The sequence below is a fragment of the Sorex araneus genome, chromosome 9 (assembly GCF_027595985.1).
Source record: "Sorex araneus isolate mSorAra2 chromosome 9, mSorAra2.pri, whole genome shotgun sequence".
Lineage (NCBI taxonomy): Eukaryota > Metazoa > Chordata > Mammalia > Eulipotyphla > Soricidae > Sorex > Sorex araneus.
Window position 1 is genome coordinate 27,603,019 of NC_073310.1, and position 21,848 is coordinate 27,624,866.

At 36.9% G+C, this 21,848-nt stretch overlaps 1 protein-coding gene and 1 non-coding gene across 5 annotated transcripts in view; both read left to right on the plus strand.

Moving 5' to 3' along the window:
- The window catches only part of LYST (lysosomal trafficking regulator), a 193,302-nt gene that overhangs the window by 63,194 nt on the left and 108,260 nt on the right, over positions 1-21,848 (plus strand). For all 4 annotated transcript variants that reach the window (XM_004620365.2, XM_055146687.1, XM_055146685.1 and 1 more), the window contains 7 exons: positions 1,534-1,690; positions 3,934-4,160; positions 4,679-4,745; positions 7,376-7,485; positions 8,811-9,234; positions 13,055-13,199; positions 14,857-15,030. In XM_004620365.2, the coding sequence (XP_004620422.2) occupies positions 1,534-1,690; positions 3,934-4,160; positions 4,679-4,745; positions 7,376-7,485; positions 8,811-9,234; positions 13,055-13,199; positions 14,857-15,030 (1,304 nt within the window). The remainder of the gene's footprint in view (positions 1-1,533; positions 1,691-3,933; positions 4,161-4,678; positions 4,746-7,375; positions 7,486-8,810; positions 9,235-13,054; positions 13,200-14,856; positions 15,031-21,848) is intronic.
- LOC129398976 (U6 spliceosomal RNA) lies at positions 15,792-15,894 on the plus strand. Its single transcript, XR_008626834.1, has one exon. It is a non-coding gene; the product is annotated as a U6 spliceosomal RNA (small nuclear RNA).

Consider the following 21,848-nt stretch of genomic DNA (forward strand, 5'->3'; position numbering starts at 1 on the left):
TTTTCAAAATGTATTTGTGGATCTGTAAAGCAAGGCCAATGGAAGAGCTTCTATGCTGGCGCTGGAGTTGGTTCATGGGGATGACTGCCTATGCTTTCAAGAGTGTAGAGAAGTAGGGGGAGGCAGCCCATCCTGACCTCAAGAAAGCCTGGAGATTTCAGTCACATAACACATACTCGAATTTTCAGCAGGATAATATCTTGGTGAGGTTCATCTTAGGGACAGTGAAGTGGTGCCCAGGGGCATGGCAGCAATTTTGGGTTGTAGGAGCAAACTGCTCTCCGGGGGCACTGCTTGGGCTGGCACCAGGCTGACGTGCCCCCCTCCAATGTACCCTGCTTGTACAGCCTTTTGTGGGTCTGAGATTAATTGGGGCTTCTGATTTTGAGATTTTTTTTTTATGGGACTCTGATGTGTGGCTGGTATGGCTTGTATGGCTGAGCCAGAGATAGATTGTGGGTGTGGCTCCCACACACCTAATTTATGGCAGTTTAATTTCTTGGGAAACTTGTTTCTTATTTGTTGGAGTCTGACCAGAGGCACAGCAGCGATTTTGAGGTATCAGTAAACCTGAGGGCACTATCAGGCTGCTGATACACTTGCCTGGCGAGTCCAGATTGACCTGCTAACAGGGCTACGTCCCCTAGACCCCAGCAGGGACAGCAAGAGTGGACCAGGCAGGGACCAGAGCTGGGTCCAGGGCTGCAGCAGTATGTGTCTTGGGCATTCTGGGTGGGCTGCAGCCACCAGTCCAGCAGAATCTGCCCAGGGAGCGCACGCCCCTATCTTCTGTCTCCAGACAGTTGGTGTTCAGGGAGGATTTCCTCCATAATATGATGTGGGCAGCACAGACTGCCTGGGAGGAAATAGCAGCGGGGCTGCCCCACTGGAGGTGAGCAGGACCAAAGCGCTTCCTCACCTCCAGGACCTCAGCACTTGCATCCACAGTGGTGCCAAGCTGGACTGAAGAGCCCTGCTCAGACCCCTGAAAAAGCTGCCACGCCCTGAGTGCCGACGTCTGGGCCCTGCCAGCCTCACGGGCCCCACTCCAGGCTGGTACTCCGTGGTGCACATCAGCCGTGTTCCAAGGGTCACCCATGTTCACTCACAGAAATTTTGTGGCCCCACGGGCTGTTGAGCGTGCTGATTGTTACCGTCCCTCTGGTGCTCGCTGCTGCTCCTCTGCCATCATGTCTCCTGCAGCCTTAACTCTTAATATGGAAGATTCCCCTCATAGTGGTTTGCTGTTATTTCCTCATATAACTGACAGGAAATTTCTTATATTTTTCGGTAAACCTGAAAACACCTATAGCTGATTTATGAGATTCCTCTAATTTTGAGGTGTTAAATTGTCTAAGAGATTCTAGAAAATTTTGCTGTGTGAAATTCACAATTTGTGATGGTTACATTGATATTTTTTTCTTAAAGGGAACACTGAAATTTTCCTTTAAGTGATTTTTAAGAAATAAAGATTTTACTACTAAAGTAGGCAAATGTTATAACTTCTGTCTTTGAATTAAACTGACCTTATAGAATCATCAATCTGAAGAAGAATTATCATCCCAACCTGGTGATTTTTCAGAAGAGGCTGAGGATTCTCAGTGTTGTGGTTTTAAACTTTTAATTGAAGAAGAAGGTTATGAAGCAGATAGTGAAAGTGATCCTGAGGATAGTGAAACCTGGGAAGATGGTAAACTATTGCTAAAGACTTGTTGTTGGATTTGCATTTTAGATTATTAACTAGCAAAATGGTTCTTTGTATCAGTTTACAATTTTGTGTTGCCTTACAATTTTGTGCATTGCATTATCTTTATATTTGATTTCCACATAAATGTTGACTTCGTATATGCAGTTTAAAACAATCAGGTATATTTTGTCAACACAAACATTGAATGCCTAAGTATACAAGGTGGAGAAAGTGCTTATATTTATAAATCTAATGGAGAAGACAAGTATTTCAAATAAACAGTATGAAGAAAATAAAACATTTTGATGTGATAATGATTGGTTGGTCAGGTAAGACTTGTCTGAAAAGTTTATTTGTACCTGAAGCCTAAGAATAAAAGAAAAATAATTTACCCAAATATTGGCAGGAAGAGAATTTGTTGCAAGGGTAATATGTTACATAGTTTAAGTAATCTAAGAAATACAGACATCTTAGGCTAGTGAGATAGTACAAGGGTTAAGGTGCATGCCTTACATGTAGCCAACCCTGACTCAATCCCAAGTACCATATGGTCCCCTAACCATTGCCAGGTAGAGCTTTGGAGACCATTTGCCACCACTGGAGTGGCCTGGGTAATCATCTGAAACTCAAGGCCCAAATTGCACCACATGTTCTGGTCCTTGAGGCCCCAGTTACTCAAAAATTACCAGGAAGGGCTCAAGTTACTGCTTGAGAAGCAGTTCTTTCTGTCCCCCCACCCCCTTCGCCCCAAGTAAAAAGAAATAAAAATGCAGAGTGCTGTAGATTCTTAGATTACTGTAATCTAACATGTGCATATTCGTAGGGTGGAACTACATTGCATATGATGGATTCTTTGTCTCTGGCTTTAAAACTTGGGTAAAGGGCTCAGGGATAGCTCAATGGAAGAGAACAGGCATGAGGCCTCAAGTTTTGATCCTGGCACTCTTCACATGTCTAGCACAGTCCCTGAGGCTTAGAAAATATGCAATACACAGTCATGGCAACAAAAATCAAAGGTGAGGGAATACGAAAATACTCAGAATGGAAAAGATAGATGATGTGAAGCTCGGAGATTTTTAGAAAGACCAGCCCCGTCTTTTTCTCTCCTTTTTTCCCATACATAGGGGCTCCATCCAGCAGTGCGACAGTGCTGGAGGGCCATACCATATCTGGGACTGAACTCATGGCCTCACACATGCTAAGCAAGTACTTTGCCACTTTAGATACTTCCTCAGCCCCAAGGCTCCATCTTTTTGGCCTTATGACTACCCCAGTCCTGCTACTAAAGTCTGAAATTACAATATTTTGTCTTTCTCAATCTATTTTCTATTCCCTATTAAGTGAATGGGGAATCATCACCTGTAATCTGGCTTAGTTTGTTGGACACACTATAGGTGATCTTCGGGAAAAAAAAATTTTATTTAATAATGTTGGTTTTGTCATAGTACAAGCATGATTGTATAATGACAGTATCCTTCTTTCTAGCTAACTAGATCTTAAAGGATTTTGGTGTGGATAGGATGAATGTTTTTAAAAGTACACAGAAATCTTTCAAGAGCTTATAAAATTTTCCAAGATGTAGTAATCAGTGGCACTGTTTTTGCTTTTCATTTTGAAGAAGACAAAGTATAGAAATTATTCAGCTAGTAACCATCAGTAGCCATGCCTACTATTTTCACTGGGATAAGGGCAGGCAAATTAACTTTAGGTATTTTGGTATCAAAAAACTTTTTGACATTGTATTTTTTCCAGTTTTATTAAAGGAGTGTATTAGATCTATATCACATGTTTGTAAAAAATTATTTTTAATATCATTTGTAGTTTTATTAATACCAAATTGCTATGGCAGAGGTGGGGGAGTGTTGGGGTTTTAGATAATACCCAGCTGTGCTTAGTGCTTTGTGCTAGGTGATCACTGTAGAAGGTGCTCCAGGGACTTTTCTTATGGTGGTGCTCAGGGCACATTTTCTGCATTTGTTGGATGTGTGGTGCTGGGGGTTGAATTCAGGTTAGCTGTATGCAAGGCAAGCACCTTGTATCCCTGTACTATTTCTTCGGCCCATCAACATTCACTTTTAAAACTATTTTTTAAAATGTCCATAAGATTAGATGATTCAAGATCTATAGAATCAAAAGTTTTGTATCATCTTATAAATAAGATGTCACTAGATGTCCTTAATCAAGAAATAAGAATTGAAACCTTTGTATCTGAGGAATAAAAATATTCTTTTCTTTTCCCCTTTCAGGGATAGACTTAAAGCCTGAAGCAGAAGGTTTCCATTCACCAAACAGTTCAAATGACTTACTTGAAAACCTAACTCAAGGGGAAATAATATATCCTGAGATTTGTATGCTGGAATTAAATTTGCTTTCCATCAGTAAAGCTAAACTTGAGGTACTTGCCCATGTATTTGAGAGTTTTTTGAAAATCATCAAGCAGAAAGAAAAGAATATTTTTCTGCTCATGCAACAGGTAAAAAAAAAATTAGTATTTTTCCAATTATCAGACTTATGCCCCAATTTCTCATCTCCTAATTTATAACCCAACTTCCCTTAATATTATTTGACAATAGTTTTTTGTATTTTAGATATTTTACCTATAAATAGCATTATAAAAAATAATACAATGTATAAAATAGTATAAATGTTAATGTTGTCATTGCCTAATAATCAATTCTATATTTCTGAGAATGGGTAATTTTTTTAAATTGCATATAGTTATAATATATGGCTGTTATTGTTAAAAATCAGAAAATAACTTATATGAAAAATGAAAACTGTAATCTGCTTATAGTGTTCTTTCAGTGCCTTAAAATATTTTATGTGTGTACATATGTATATGTATATATATGCATATGCATATATGTATATACACATATGTGTGTGTATACACACATATGTGTATATCTTAAACTGGAATTATTGATAGAGTTTCTCTATTCTTTCTTTTATGAGCCAGGAAATTTATTATGTTTGCTTTTTGATCTTCAGGGAATTGTGAAAGGTCTTTTGAGCGGATTCTTCAGTATTTTAACACAGACTGATTCTGATTTTCAAGGTGAGTTGGAACTATTAACAAGTTGAAATTGTTTTGTTATTATGTTATAGTTAAGTGTTGATAATAATGACTGACTTTGATATAGTGTTCTTTGAGTTCAGAACTAGCTTTATGAGTCACCTCTCTTGTTCCTAAGAAAGGATTCATCCAGTATAATAAGATAGTACAGATATTTTGATTTTTATTTTATAAGTAATTTACAATATTTGATTACATTTAATATTCAAACACCAGTCCCACCACCATTATACTTTCTACCACTATATTTTGGGTGTTTCCATCCCAAATCCCAATCCCTGCCCCAAAGCAGAATTGAAATAATATTTCCCTCTAAGATTGGTTGCCTCCTACTTTGAATCCTATCATATGTGGTGCAGTACTCTTGGAGTGTGGGTAGGGTTTGTCCTATGAAGTGTCACACAGCCACAAATGCAGCTGCACAGTCCAGGAAAGGTTCACTTGTGGGTGAGGCTCAGCCGGAGCTTGTGGAGAGCTGCTGTGAGCATGGCGGAAGTTGTGTTCTGAAGGTTTTCGGCTGCTGGGACTGGGTCCCTTTGGGCAGGGAGAAGTCTCACCCCCCCGCCCCCGCGGTGCTCCAAGTAAAACAGCCTGGCGTGGGTGCAGGTGGTATGGTTATGGCGAGTGTCATGTTAAGCTCCCTCTGGGAGAGAAGGATATTCGATCTGATATCTTGATTTTTTTTTGATATCTTGATTTTTATAAAAGAGAAAATATGGGTTCCACAGGACTGAGAGTTGTTTAGGAAAAAGTGATATTGGGGAGGGGCTGGAGCAATAACACAGCGGGTAGGGCGTTTGCCTTGCACGCAGCCAACCCAGGTTTGATTCCCATCATCCCATATGGTCTCTCTGAGCACCACCAGGAGTAATTCCTGAGTGCAGAGCCAGGAATAACCCCTGTGCATCACCAGGTGTGACCCAAAAAAGCAAAAAAAAAAAGTGGCATTGGGGAATGTATAACTTAATCTAAATACTATATTATACTATATTGCTATATTGCTTTTTTAGTTATCAATGTGTGCTTTTATAGACAATTGAAAAATTTATAGTGAACATGTTATATGATTATGTTCCCTATACTAGAAACCTAATTTTTCCTATTAAGTTTGTTGATGGATTAGGGGTACATACACAAAACATTAATTGGAATTTATCTAATGTTCCTTCAAAAATCCAGGTTACATACTTTTAGCACACATAACTTAGAAGTAATGTTTTTTCTTTCTTACTGAGGCATAGATACTTATGTGTATGTATATTTATATATGTATGTCTATCTTATTACTAGTAATGTTGACTGTATTGCTTAACAAAGATGCTTTCTACCATGTTTCTTCATTGTAATACACTATTTTCTCTTTATAATTATTATAGGGAAATTCTTATAGGGAAATAAGTTGAGACTGTAAATATTCTTTTTTAATCATACTTTAACCCATTAATTTTCACATTCATTAATGGTTCTTGACTTAAGTAGTTGATAACGTGGTATTCACCAGATAGTGATTTTTCTTAAAATTTTTTTTCTTTTTAAATAACTGTTTTCTATTTTTGTCATCCCTTCTACATTTATTAATTGGGATTGTACTGTAAAAGTGCTTTCTCTTTCATTTACTTAATGTATTCTTACATTTTTACTTACTGTGCTCAGCACTTAGACCATTTTAATGTGAAGATATTTCCAGCTAAATTCAGGGAAATTTGAGTCATTATATTTTAATAAAATATTTATGGAGGTACATACTGTACTCTATAGTGCACATAATGTAAAACATACAGTTTAAAGTTTTTAAGTCATTTACCTACAGTTTTATTTTGTATAGATTGCTTTGACATTCTTAGTATAGATTTCTTTTTAGAAAGGACAGTTTGAGCTGTACAAAGAAATTGAGCAGACTACAGAGTTATCTATATCATGTCTTTATCCCAGCCAGTTACCGCTGTTGTTAACATTTAGCATTATTGTATTTGTTATAATGAACCTATATTCATATTATAAACTAAAATTCATGTTTATATTGCCTTTTTCTGTTTAAAGATTTTTGGGGCTGGAGTCATAGCACAGCAGGGCGTTTGCCTTGCATGCGGCCAACCCGGGTTTGATTCCCAGCATCCCATGTGGTTCCCTGAGCACCACCAGGGGTAATTCCTGAGTGTAGAGCCAGGAGTAACCCCTGTGCATCGCCGGGTGTGACCCAAAAAGCAAAAAAAAGATTTTGTCCAGGAAATCCCGTCACATTTATTTGTTAGATGTCCTGACACTTCTCTTGGTTGTGACAATTGTTTAAGCTTTTCTTGTTTGATGCCTTCAAAATTTTGAGGAATCTTGTTTAATTATATTTTATATGCCCCTCTGCTGAAAATTGCCAGATGTTTTTCTCACTATGACTTTGATTTTCATTTCCAAAAAAATGGTGATATTTTTTGTTGTTTGTGGTGGTTGGTTTACATTTAATTATATTGTTATTAAGCAAATATTTGGATTATTAGGGTTGTTTATGATTCATTTAAGATACCTCTTGACATCTTGATATATAAAATTTGTGAAATTACTTATCCAGTTCCTTAGTTATAAATTGGTTTCAATTTATCTTTCTTGTTTTAATTTAGGGTGCCAGAGGGTTTTGGTCGATCTTTTGGTATCTTTGATGAGTTCAAGAACATGTTCAGAAGAGCTAACCCTTCTTTTGAGAATATTTCTGGAGAAGTCTCCTTGTACAGTAAATATTCTACAATTTATTCTACAAATACTCTACAATTTATTGTTTTTTCACTGATAAAATATTTTTTAAATTATTTGGAAAATCACTGAACTGTCCTAGTTTGCCATCAGCGTACGTTATGTGTGAAATTCTCAGTAACCATTTCACTTTTGTTTTGGCCCACTAGATATATCACTGGAATTCTATTTCCTTTACCCTCTTCCACCTCCAATCATTGTGCTTTGGAAACACAAAAAAATTTGAATTACTAAAAAGAGACTAATTTTAATCATATCTATTTTGATGGTTAAATTTTTTTTAGAAAGTTATTTTCAGAAAATTATCACTTTGTTGTTGGTGTAACTTAGGGACTTTTAATTTGTTCTCTGCTGAGAAACCCATTGTTATAATGAAATCTTGACTAGAAGCATAATCAAACCAAACAGAAAACCTCAGAGTTATTTTCTTTGCAGCAAGATTGTTCCTCTGAGGTCTGGCCATTTTATTACCCCATGCCAGTACTGTGGACCCTGGGAGAGCTCTGGGGTGCACTGGCTTTAAAACATTTGAGAACTGCCTGCGTACTTATGGAATTTCTCTATTTTTTTTAGTACATTTTTCAGAGCTGTAATCAACATTAGGTGTTATTTTACATATAAGTAGGACATTGTATTCAGTAATCTCTTCTAATTTTCATTTGTTTCCTTAGTCATTGTTCTTTCCTTTACTTAAAGGCTCGTTTCCTCTCATCTTTCCATGCATTCTACATTCCAGTTGAACCAGAAACTAAAATTACAAATGAAACTTAAAAGTATATTTTTAGTGTACCAAACAGATGAAAGAAAATTTATTTTAGAGGAAAAAGAATGCAAAATAAATTAAAATGTGATTGAGCATTCAGTTTTATGATGTCTTATGAAAATATTCAGAAATTTGGAGGATTTGTAAGTGTCTGATTTTGTTCCTCACTTTTAAGTAGTTATGAAATGTAGTAGTCTTGGCAGTAAACATGTTTCTTAGGTAGATATTATTCCTGATATAGTTGTACTTAATTTTTAATACTTGAATTGACTCATAACTTCTAGGTTTGTTCAGAAATTCTAGGTTTGCACAATAAAAGCCTCCAAATCTATTAGAAATTAGAGATTATACATTTTAAGAATGAAACTATATTTATTTCATAACTGCAAACAAAAAAGGAACATTTTCATGATCTGGTAGCTAGGGAAATATTTAAATAGGAATGCTGATATCTATATGGATGTCTTTGGGTTTTTTATTTGAAACCTGAATTCAAGATTGCTGTTGATTGTAATTCTGTCTTTGGTTTTCTTTTTCTCTAGGAAATTCTTCTTCTGGGTATTCTGAAAATTGTTGAAAGTGATATTTCTGTGAGTCCTTCACAGTATCTCACCTTCCCTTTACTACATACCTCAAACTTAAGTAATGGTGTTTCATCACAAAAGTGTCCAGGGATTCTGAATAGTAAAACTCTGGGACTATTGAGAAAAGTGCGAATTTCAAGAAGCAAGAAAGAGGCTGAGATGGAAAGTTTCCCTGAGCAGCTACTTTCCTCATGGCATATAGCCCCAATCCACCTGCCTTTGCTGGGACAAAACTGCTGGCCACACCTGTCAGAAGGCTTCAGTGTTTCACTGTGGTTTAATGTGGAGTGTGCCTATGAAGCTGAGAATACTAAGGAGAAAGGAAAGAAGATGAAGAAAAGAAACAGATCATTGATTTTACGGGATAGTTTTGATGGAACAGGTAAGATGATGGCAGTAACTGACTGAATTGTATAGTACAATTTCAGACTCTCTTGGTAGAATATAATGAACTTCTAACTTAGTCTTAAATTCCCATTTGCATCTGTGGGGTTTTTTTATCGGGGAGGTATGGGTGTGGTATAGGGTGTGTGTGTGTGTGTGTGTGTGTGTGTGTGTGTGAAGCTAAGACCAGCTCACTATTTGCCATTTTTTTTCCCTGAATCCATTACTGGTTTAGGGTGGTTCTTAGTGATTGAAAAGAAAAAGATAACATAATGACATGTTTATTTTTTTGTTTTCTAAGCAGAGTCAAGCCCATATGAGTCCATCCCCATTCATTTTTTTTAATCTCTTATTTCAGGATCTCCTTCTCATGCTGTATCCAAACACAGTGCCCCTCTCAGTCTTCTCATAGTTCGTACACAGGGTATTCAAATGCATTAGCCATTTCCAATGTTACATTTCATGCTAGACCTTTCTGTAATTGAAGAATTGCTATTATTCTGCTATGAAACTACATCTTGTTTCTCCTCTGATTAGGGTAGAAACATGCTTTATGAAAAGCAGTTCATGACTATGGGAGTTAAAGCAAATAGGCTTGGGCCGGAGAGAATAGTACAGGTTTAAGGCATTTCCCTTGCATGCGACCAATCCTACTTTCATCCCAGCACCACATTTGTTCCTCCAAGTACCATCAGGAACCACCAGGAGTAAACCCTGAGCACAGATAGTTGTGACACCAAAAAAATAAAAAACCTAAGTATATAAAGCAGTCTCATTCTTCACATTCATAGATGAATAAAATGAGTTGATGAAACAAGTTTAGAGGTGATTGCTGGCCTCAAAAGCTTTCCATCCTGTAAAACTTAGCCTGCTAGAGCCTCTTGCCTCAGGACACTAGGCCTTCACTCATGTCTGCTTTCTAGGGAGGTTTTCTGTTTCTAAAAAGGAAAATTCTAAAAGATACTGTCCAGATTGCTTGGTGGGAAATACAGCCTGCTCTCTGTAGCTGGAATTCTGAATTCACTTTCCATAGATACATTTTCATAGCATACTTAATAGTTTTATGAGTTAGCTTGGGAAGCTAAACTTCCAAAATAATCTTACCAAAATGATCATAGTATTTTAGATAGCTATAGCATTTTTGTGCATTGAATTTTATAAGCAAAAAATTGGTAACTGAAACATTGATGATAATGCTACATCAAGTGCTTCTGTCATTTTTTTTCTCTTTTTGGGTCCCATGCAGCAATGCACAAGGGTTACTCCTAGCTCTGAACTCAAAATTACTCCTGTCTGTGCTCAGGGATCATATGGGGTGCCGGGGTTCAAACCCAGGCCTGCCACATGCAAGGCAAAAATGCCCCCCCTCCCCACTGTACTATTGCTCCAGCCCCTCAAGTGCTTCTGTATGTGTGTCATTTTGTTCAGCTTTTTTCCAATTTTAATGTCCAGTGTTTATTTTTAAAAATTAAAAACTTTGGGGCTGGAGCAATAGTACAGAGGGTAGGGCATTTGTCTTGCATACAGCCAACCCAGGTTTGATCCCTAGCATCCCATATGGTCCCCTGAGCACTGCTAGGAGTAATTCCTGAGTGCAGAGCCAGGAGTTACTCCTGAGCACTGCCTGTGTGACCCCAAAAGCAAAAAAATAAAAATTTAAAACTTTAAGATAAATACTGTCCTGTTTACAATTGAAGATAAGGAGCATAACCAATTTGTATAGAGATGAAAGGGACTTAATCCCATTCTGTATTTAATTCCAAAGTTTAGAGGTCACTGATAAACTATTAAATTGTTAAAAATATACTCATATTTACATCGGACATTTCCCATGAAAAAAATCTCATAAAATAATTAATATACGCAATGACCTAATTAAAGATTTTTAATTATAAAATAGATTTGCTAATTTATTAATGCTTACTAACATGGACTTTAGGGTGGTGATTTTGTATAAACAGTTAAAAAGATAATTTAAATATACATAAAGTTTTAAAGAGAGGTGCAGAAAATATTAGACATCCTTTGCCACTAAATTTCCTGTGTGTCAGTGAGTAACTTACTCAACCTCTTGCACCTCCAGTCACACTCAAAATAGGGATAGCAATATTCACTTCATAAGATTGTTATGAAAGTTAAGAACAGAAACTGAGAGAGCCATGGTGATAGTCAGTGAGTAGATCCCTTTGTATGCAGGTTGTATGCAACCAATCTGCATTTGATCTCCAGTATCCCATATGGTCCCATTGAACCCAGCCAGCAGTGAACTCTGAGCACCCCAGATGTGGCCCTAAAAGAAAAGCAAACAAACAAACAAAAACCCGAGCAAATAAGAACAGAAACAGAACTGTTCTTTGGTAGGTTCCCCATATCACTATGGGGAAGAGGGGGTGGATAAGATGGAGTGGGGGAATGATACTGGGACATTGTAGAGGGAAGCTGGTGGAAGATGCAATGTTAGAATGTTTTATACATGAAGCCCTGCTGTTACCAATATTGTAAATCATGGTGTATAAAATTTTAAAATTAAGTGAAGAAATATTTAAATATATTACTCTATAGTCCCTATATACACTCACACTTAATTTTAATAGTTTAAATTGTACAAGTTCAGATTTAATTTAACATTTTTTGACTATCAGATATTTTTATATCAGATATAAATTCTTATATAGAGAGATATATTTTTATATCAGATATAAATTCTCAACATGTGTTAGTTCTTATAACATGTTACTTCAAAACAATCAGTGGTGGGGGCTGGAGCGATAGCACAGCGGGTAGGGCGTTTGCATTTACCTTGCACTTGGTGACCTGCGTTCGATCCCCGGCATCCCATATGGTCCCCCAAACACTGCCAGGAGTAATTCCTGAGTGCAAAGCCAGGAGTAACCCTTGAGCATCGCTGGGTGTGACCCAAAAAGCAAAAAAAAACAACAACAAAAAAAAACAATCAGTAAATTTGACTTTTTTAAAGAAACTGTTGTCATTTGCTAGGGGCATTATTCTTCAAAACTGCCAATGCACATGCAATATTGCAACTAATTGTATGCATCTTCTCTAAAAGTCTGAGCTTTTGGGCATTTATTTTGATGTATTTTCATTAGCATAACTTTACATAAAGTCGTATATCATAGTAATAAGTAGCCTAATGAGACTTGTGTGTGCCTGTCGTACATGCTTAGGTTTTATGTGGTGAAAAGGGGAAGTAAGAAAGAATAATCAAGGAGGAATCCCAAAATATTTGGCAGTAACATCAGCTTGCCTTAGAGAAACATTTTAGAGTTTCGGAATCACCTAGCAGTAATATTCAAAATTCTCTCAGTAGAATTTAACAAAGATGTACATCCAACACTACAATTTTTTATTAATCTTTTTTTTATAAAACATGCTATCAATAATAAGAATAGAATGATTTTGCTAGTGTCAGGCCTATGACGATGGTAATTTTCTTTGGCCACATCCGTGATGCCAGTAACCTAATCCAATAAACAAGGATTATTATAATAGGCACAGATTTTAATAAATCACTGCAGTGATATCACCATGGTTCAAGCCAATTAGCCCATTTAGCAAATATTTTTAGACATTCAATAACTTTTAAAGAACTGTCTTTGCTGTTTTTGCTTTTTTCCACTTACCATCTAAACTTGATGTTATTTGAATTCTGTTATTTGAAATAAATCAGATTCAGACACTTCAATAAATCACTGTAAATAATTTATTGCAAGTGAATTATACTTCATATTATTTTAAATTCACTTTCCAGTCGGTTTATAGAGTTTTTTACTGATCATTCTAAAATCTTTTTGTAACAGAGAGCTGCAGACCCAGAAGTGCAGAGTGCAGAGATCCTGGGGAAAGACTTATCGATGAAGGCTGTGTTCATATGATTTCATTGGGATCCAAAGCTCTGATGATCCAAGTGTGGGCTGACCCTCCAAATGGCACTTTTATCTTTCGGTATTGATTACCCTCAACTCCTCATGAATAGATCCTGTATTTAAATAATTTCTGTAAGAGTCATTTAATGTGAAGTCTGCTTAATACAGTTATTATAACAGAAAAAGCCTATTAAAGATATATTCTGATGACAGTTATTTGGAGCACATGAGTTCTCCATCTTCCAACTTGCAATTTGTTGCCCATAAAACTCTTTTTAACCTGTGTAAGAAAAAAAGGGGGGGCAGAGTGATAGTATAGTGTATAGGGCACTTTACTTGCAGATTCCAGACCCGAGTTTGATCCCTGAAACCCCATATGGTACCCCAAGTCAGCCAATCACGAGCCCTGAGCACAGCCAGGTATGGCCTAAATCCCCCACCACTGATAAAATAAAAAGATTTTCTTAGTACTAACCTTGCATGCAGCCGACCCGGGTTTGTTTCCTCCATCCCACAGTAACAACAAGTCTCACAATGGAGACATTACTGGTGCCCACTCAAGCAAATTGATGAACAACGGGACAACAGTGTTATAGTGCTACTAACTTTGTAACACTACCTAAAAATTTATAATTAAACTCTTAAAAGTATATTAATTCCTAGTTAGAAATGTCACAACTTGGGTTAGAGAAATAGTAAAGGGTGTAAATAGTAAAGGTGCTTGCCTTGCTTAAGAGCCCATGATCTGCATGTAAGGCATTTGCCTTGCACACAGCCGAATCAGGTTCAATCCCCAGAACCTATATGGTTCGCTGAACACCACCAGGAGTTATCCCTGAATACAGAGCCAGGAATAAACCCTGAGCACAGCTGAGTGTAGCCCCAAAACAACAACAACAACAACAGAGTGCAGTGATCTTAGATGTTGCTATTATCAGACAAGTATTTTCATGCAGTTTATATACACACTAGCCATTATTCAGATTACATGCATAATAGCCATTATTTTGTAAGCTTAGGTTCTCTTGCCATCATGTCCTTTCCCCATTCTTTATTAGCTGGTACAGATACTAGTCTTCTATTTGTATTTTGTGAGTGTAGATACATGATACAGTTTTGACAAAACTGAACAATATGTTATTGGAATATAAAACTTTGTAAAGATTATAAAGACTACAGAGTACTTTATAATCACTGTTTCTCAGTCTCAGTAATCTCCAAAGACTTCTAATAAAACTGACATATATATAATGTATTAAAGTTTATATGAACCAGATATTTCTTTATAATTTCCAAAAGAGCAATGATATTTCTTTGCAAATTGAACTCTGAAAATGATTCCTCAGTTTAACTCCAATAAATGAGACTAATCTTTTTTAGTGCATGAACTGAATTGATAATATAAAATAACTAAACAGACTATAGTAGATGACAAATAACTATTGACTTTTCTAATGGTTTTTAAAGTAGAACTGATTTGGAGGTAGGGAGACAGCACAGGGATCATGAGTGCATTTTGCATATCTAGCTCCGCAGTTTCACTCCAGGACCAGAGTACCTTCAGGCCTAATATTGAACTGCCCGATCCAGTTCTGGTGGGGAGTGCCCCCCTGAATACTGCTTGGGTGTCCCATCAAAACAAATTGAACTTAAATATTTAGAATTATAATTTTATATGTATTAAATGCTAAGATCAGAATATCATGTTTTCACCCTATGCCTTTTCTCTTGTGTAGTGTGTGTATGGATTCAAATGATGATACGAAAGCTGTTTTACTAGAACAGGTTGAATCACAGGAGAATATTTTCCTTCCAAGCAAATGGCAACACTTAGTATTCACCTACTTACAGCAGCCTCAAGGAAAAAAAAATATCCAGGGGAAAATCTCCATATGGATTTCTGGACAGAGGTATAAATTGTTTTTCATAAATACTAACCTGAGTTAAAATTCCAAGTTTAAGTAGCCTGCTGTAGTGTCTTAAACAGATTATAGAAAATTGCATATATAATTTATTCTATATTAAAGTAGAAATTTATGTCAGTTGAATGTTTTTTCCTATGTATTTAACACAAATAAATTTCTCATAGAAATAATTGTTGAAGGTTAATGTATTGGTTTGAGAAAGCATGTAGAAATTGGCCATTTATATAGAATATGATTAGATTATGGGATAGAATTTATAATTTGGTACTTCAAGTCTATGTGCTATATGCAGTGAATACACGAGGAATTATTGTTATTATTATTATCATTTTTTTAATTGAATCACCATGAGATAGACCATTACAAAGCTACTCATGATTGGGTTTCAGCAGTATAATGTTCCAAAAACTATTTCTCCAGCAGTGTACAGTTACCACCACCAACGTCCCCAGTTTCCTTCCTACCACCTCCCTCCCCAGCCTGCCTCTATGGTAGGCACCATCACCATTTCTCTCCTCTTTCTCTCTCCTCTCTCTCTCTCTGTCTCTCTCTCTCTCCCTCCCTCCCCCTCTCTCTTCTTCCCCCTCCCTCTCTCCACCCTCCCTCTCTCCCTCTCTCTCTCCTTTTGTGCATTATGGCTTGCAATCAAGTACTAAGAGGTCATCATGTTTGCTCGGGGCGTTCAGTATTTTTATCAGGAATGCACAGCTGGAGTAGCTTAAAAAGAAAAACTGAGTGGCAGAATCTCACTTTGGCAGCACATATACTCAAATTGGAATGATACAGAAGAGATTAGCGTGGCCTCTGTGCAAGGATGACACACAAATTCATGAAGTGTTCCATATTTAAAAAAAGAAAAGAGAAGAGAAAACAAAACGAAACAAAACTAGGTGTGTGGATGTGACTGCCAGGGTACAGGGAGGGTAGCCCATCCAAACCCCCGAGAAAGCCTGGAAATTCCAGTCACAAAACCCATATATCCAAATTTTCAGCAGATTAATATCTTGTTGATGTCTGTCTGAAGACAGTGTAGTCCTGCTAGAGGTATGGTAGCAATTTTGGATAGTGGGAGTGAGCAGCTACCTGAGGCTCTGGGCAGGCACCAGGCAAACCTGCCCGGCTCAGATCTACCCCAGTCTGTTCAGCCTTGCGGATGGGGTGGGGGGCGGGGGGTGTTCCTGAGATTAAATACAGCTTTTGATCTCTTTTGAGATTTATTTAGCAGTCTCTGAAGAAAAGCCGATGATTGAGCTTGTGTGGCTGAGCCCGTGGTGGTTTGTGGGTGTGACTCCTACATAACGAACTTTTGGCAATTTAATACTATTCTCGGGAAACTTGGCCCTGAGTTGTTGGGGTCTGGCCAGAGGTAGAGCAGTGAATTTGCTGTCTCAAGAAGTCTGAAGGCACCATCAGGCTATTGATGCACTTGCCTCACAGGTCCAGGACTAGTGGCACTGCATCCCCTGGGCTCCAGCGGGGAACAGAGCCAGAGCTATACCATTGGCCGTCTGGACACTCTGGGTGGGCTGTCGCCACCAGTCCAGCAGAACCTTAACTGAGAAGCACACTGGGTCTACAGGCGGTTGGTGCTCAGGGAGGTTTTTCTTCATAATACTTTGCGGGCACCAAGGGCCAGTCCAGGGAAGAAATAGTGACATGGCTGCCCTGCCAGTGGCTGAGCCATGGGAGCAACGGCAGTTTTTATTCTTGGTGTGACTTCCAGGCCCAGCATGGGTGCCTGGCTGGCCACAAGTTTCTAGGGTGCCTCAGCCACCCAAGTAAGCCACACATGGCAGGCACTTTGGGTCCTGCCACAGGTCCGCGGTCTGTGCCCTGAGCCATAGCAGTGGGCACCATAGCAGTTTCACACACCAGGCTGGCCTTTTAAAGTGCCTTTTTAAAGAATTAACACATTCATTCCCACGAAATTATGGGGAGTTTCTGTGCCATCACACTCTGTAGTTCCGAGAGCTGCCACCATCCACTCATCCTGGCATCTGCCTCTGCGCCACTGCAATTCCATAAGGAATTACTTAAATGAGGTGGTTAATAAGGCCAATGTCTAATTAAATCAGGGTTTCAAATGAAATTGGATTGAGTAGAGAAAAATATAAGTCAAAATACTGGGTTATAGATAAAGATTGGGTCCTAGAAATGGTGGTGATATTAAGTGATAAGGCTATAGATTCTTATAGTATTAATTTATGATTTGTTTTGATTAGCAGAATTGTGGGTCAAGTTAATAAGGAATACTTTTTGTGCTTGCTTAATTTAACATTTAGCCCTAAGAGAGCTAGAAGGTACCTTGGATTTTTTTTTAAAAAGTTGGAAACTGGGGCTGGAGCGATAGCACAGCGGGTAGGGCGTTTGCCTTGCAGGCGGCCAATCCAGGTTCGATTCCCCAGCATCCCATATGGTTCCCCGAGCACCGCCCAGAGTAATTTCTGAGTAATTCCTGAGCCAGGAGTAACCTCTGTGCATCACCGGTGTGACACGTGCCCAAAAAACGCAAAAAAAAAAGTTAGAAAGTACTTTATTGAATAAAGAGCATGAAAAGGTGGATATTATAGAATTGGAAGCTAATGTAGGGTGAAAAGAATCAAACTTTCTTTGATTTACTTTGAATAATTAAAAAAAATGAATGGGCATAATGAAGCTGTCTACATGGAGACTTTGAAAATCATAACTAGTCTAGATTTAATTAAATGGAACATGAAGTATTACATCCTTTCTATGCTGCAAACCTTTTGCTAAGTACTTTGTAGGCCTTATGCCTGAGTCTCCTCAAAGATATCTAAGTAGATTTGGCCATAGAAATAGCATTTTAAAAATAGCATATATATGTATACATATATATCCCTAGCAGAAATTAACCTATTTTTCTTGTGTATTCATTTATCATATTTATTAAGGTATTATTATGTATTGGGCCATGCTGTATTAGATTTTGGGGGCAGCGGTAAATAAGCTGATAGTCTCTCCTTTGAACTTGCATTCTAAGTGGAAGCCAACAGCAAATAAGCATATAATTAAATGAATACATACAAATCATGATGACTAATGTGAAGGTAGCACACAAGTCTCAAGAAAAAATGTCAGGTCTATTTAGGAAAGGAATGTTGAAGCTGAGACCTGAAAAAACATTAAATTTGCCATGAGCAGGACAGAAAAGACTATGACAGGTAAAGAAAAGTGCCTGTAGGAATTCTGGGAAAACTGTGCCAGATCACTGCTCAAAGGGAGGAGAGAGGAAATAAATGCTTACAGTTTCCCATACTAGAGAAGGAAAAGGAGTTTTCGAATTAAGGATAGCTATTCTATGGTGCCTGCCACAGGAAAGAACAGGCTTTGGCAATAAATTTTTGGTTTGGTATCTTTTTGTAACTCCATGAGAATATATTAATAAAGTATTATTTCCATATTTTATCATTTCTCAGTCTAAATCTGAATAGAAGCAGTATGAACTCCATAAATTCAAGAACTTTGAGTTTTGTCATTGGAGCTGGGAGTGAGGTTGTCAGCAGAGAACCTCTTTCTCCTCCTGAACTCTGTACTCATTTCTTGAGCCCTTGACATGTACCAGACACTGTATTAAGAACTTTGCACTGATTTTCTCATTTAGTTCTCCCAGCAACAATGTGAAGTAGATATATTATTATGTCTGTCTCACTTCTGAGCAAACGATACTCAGTGATGTAAGGTAGCTTATTCAAAATCATGCCACAAGTAAGGAATAGAGCTGAAACTTGAACTAGAAAACTGAACCTAGACAAATTGGCTTTATTTTTTTTTTCTAAGTTCCCTGTGACAAGGCTAAAAGGCCAAACCTAATGTTATCCTATATCAAGGTATTAACCAATAAAAATAAGAGGAAGCCAAATCACAACAAAAATAATTTTTATAAGTTGCATTTTCATGGTATTCAAGTTTATCATTACTCATAAGTATAACCCATTCAATAGCTCCTACTGCATCTTATAAATATAAATATAAATATAAATATAATAATTGTTTTTAAAAATTATTCCTCAAACAACAAATAAAACTGACCACTCTCTTTTTCTGTCTCCTTCTTCTCAAGTAACTTTAGTTCTGTTGTCAATGTTCACTGATTTATTTTAACATGCCTTTTCATCAATTTTATTTTCTATTACACACATGGGAAAAATCAACCAGTATTTTTTTTAATTTATTTATTTTTAATTAGTGAATCACCGTGAGGGTACAGTTACAGATTTATACACTTTTGTGCTTATGCTTCCCTCATACAAAGTTCGGGAACCCATCCCTTCACCAGTGCCCATTCTCCACCACCAGTAAACCCAGCAGACAAATTGGCTTTAAAATCCTATGTTTGGGGCCGGAGCAATAGTACAACAGATAGGGCTGTCTGCCTTCCATGTGGCTAACCTAGGTTCAATCGCCGCCATCCCATATGGTCCCCTGCGCACTGCCAGGAGTAATTCCTGAGTACAGAGCTAAGGGTAACTCCTGAGCATTGCCAGGTGTGACCCAAAAAGAAAAAAAAAATCTTCTATTTTACTGCTTATATGTAGCCTTTTTCTGAATCAGACCAAGTTGGTGTCAGGTATAGAAATCATAATTATTAGACATGTTTAGAATGAGAGTTTAGGTATTTATTGTAGATGATTATAAAGTTAATAAACATAGTCATTAACACAGTCATGTTCACATACAGCTTTTTTACCCATTTTTTTAAAAAAAATTAATTTCATAAAGTTTTTCACAGTAATTGATTACACTCAATATTTCAACAGCAGTCCTACCACCATTATACCTTCCTACCACCGTTATTTCTAAATTTCTCATGACTATACAAGGCAGATGCTAAATATTTCATTTTGTATTGCTTTTTATGAATAATTGACTAAAAATGATCCAAAAAGGTTTCCTTAGAGGAAAGTGTGTTAAAATTGTATCTCATACTGGAGCCATTAAACCCCAGTATAAGAGATCAGTAACATGTTGTTAGAGTTTGAGCCTTGTGTGTTAATATATATCATGTGTGTATATATATATGTATGTATATACATATTAATAAAGATCAGTTGTCTTCTGCTTTACACTCCATCAACTGTGGTGTGCTACTCTTGGTATATCAGTGGCATAAGGTATGAGATGTCATGGCTGTGCACTCCTGGAATTCTAAAATTTTAAATAGGGTGCTAGAACTAGAGTTAAATTTTTTAACTGGATTATACCCACTTTTTTTATGTACTTTGTGTTCATTTATTGATATAAATACAGATATATCTTTTGTTGCTATTTAGTAAAGTTAATGGTTGAGACTGTTAATAGAGCAGTGAGTAAGTATCCAACTTTGCCTCTTTCTAAACTATTGGGATAACTCCTACAGATAATATATATTTCAAAGGGTCATTTTAATAATATATAATAGCACTTAAAAACAACTTAATATTATTTTGTATTGTTATTTGATAAACAGCATGTAAGCCAAGTAGGAGTCTCTGGCATATAATAATACTGATTGAATTCTTCTTCATTGATTTTACAATAGATTTTTATTTAACCTTAAGAAACTAAAAGATAATTGCCAGGTTGTTGTACTCATATGTGGTGTAGAAATAACTAAAACAAACAAACTAACAAAAAGAAAGAAAGAAAGAAAGAAAGACAGAAAGAAAGAAAGAAAGAAAGAAATTAACTCCTTATTTAAGTGAAAACGTTGGTGGTTACTAGGTGTAAGGGGATTATAGGTTGGAAGGAATAGTAAAGCATTTAGGGATATGGTCTGACAAGTGGAGCTTTGGTTTGTGTGTATTATGCATCCTGTGCACATTTATATTGGTAAAGCTGTCCTCCTGAGACTCTATAATATTTCAAACCTATGATAGATAAATTAAAATTAGGAAAGTAAACTGTAGTAAGCCATTCTGCCACTAGGTGGGAGGAGTGTTTCAGCCATTTATTTGCTCCAAGAAAGATGTACATATCTTTTCATTTAAGAAATAGTCCTATTTTTTTAAAAAAGAAAAGTCCTATTTAAATAATTACATGTAAAAATTAAATGTATCATTAAATGTGATGCTGACCAAAGTAAGAATTTCTCTCTAAGAGCTAACTTTGTTAACATATCCTGTCTTTATCTTCCTCACAAACTGTATTTAGACTTTGCAATATTTTAAATGTAGTTTAAAACATTTTAAAATAGCATGAAAGCTTAGAGAACTTCAGTTTCAACTAAATGATGAAGTCCTTTCATCATATTTGTCATGACAATGCATTTGTTAACCGTTTCTTTTTCTGTTTTATAAGGATTTCTGTATCCTTTATCCATAAGTAAATCACTGTCACTGTCATCCCATTGCTCATCGATTTGTTCGAGCGGGCACCAGTAACGTGTCTCATTGAGAGACTTATTGTTACTGCTTTTGGCATATCCAATATGCATGGGTAGCTTGCCAGGCTCTGCCGAGAGGGCTCTATACTCTCGGTAGCTTGCCAGGTAGCTCGGAGAGGGGCGGAGGACTCGAACTCGGGTCAACCGCGTGAAAGGCGAATGCCCAACCGCTGTGCTATCGCTCCAGCCCCCATAAGTAAATACAAATGCTAATTTTTTAAAAAAATAAACCTCTGTAATGACTTAACCCTGAGAAGACAAAATGCGAAAATTAGACATCCTAGTGGTTTGCCAAAACAAAACCTAAAGATGGCCATTGTTTTTCTGATTAGTCTGACATCCTCATAAAAGACATGAAATTTTTTTAATTGTTTACTAAGAAGGGATAAAATTAAAGGAAGGTAGTTGGTTTAGAGAGAGA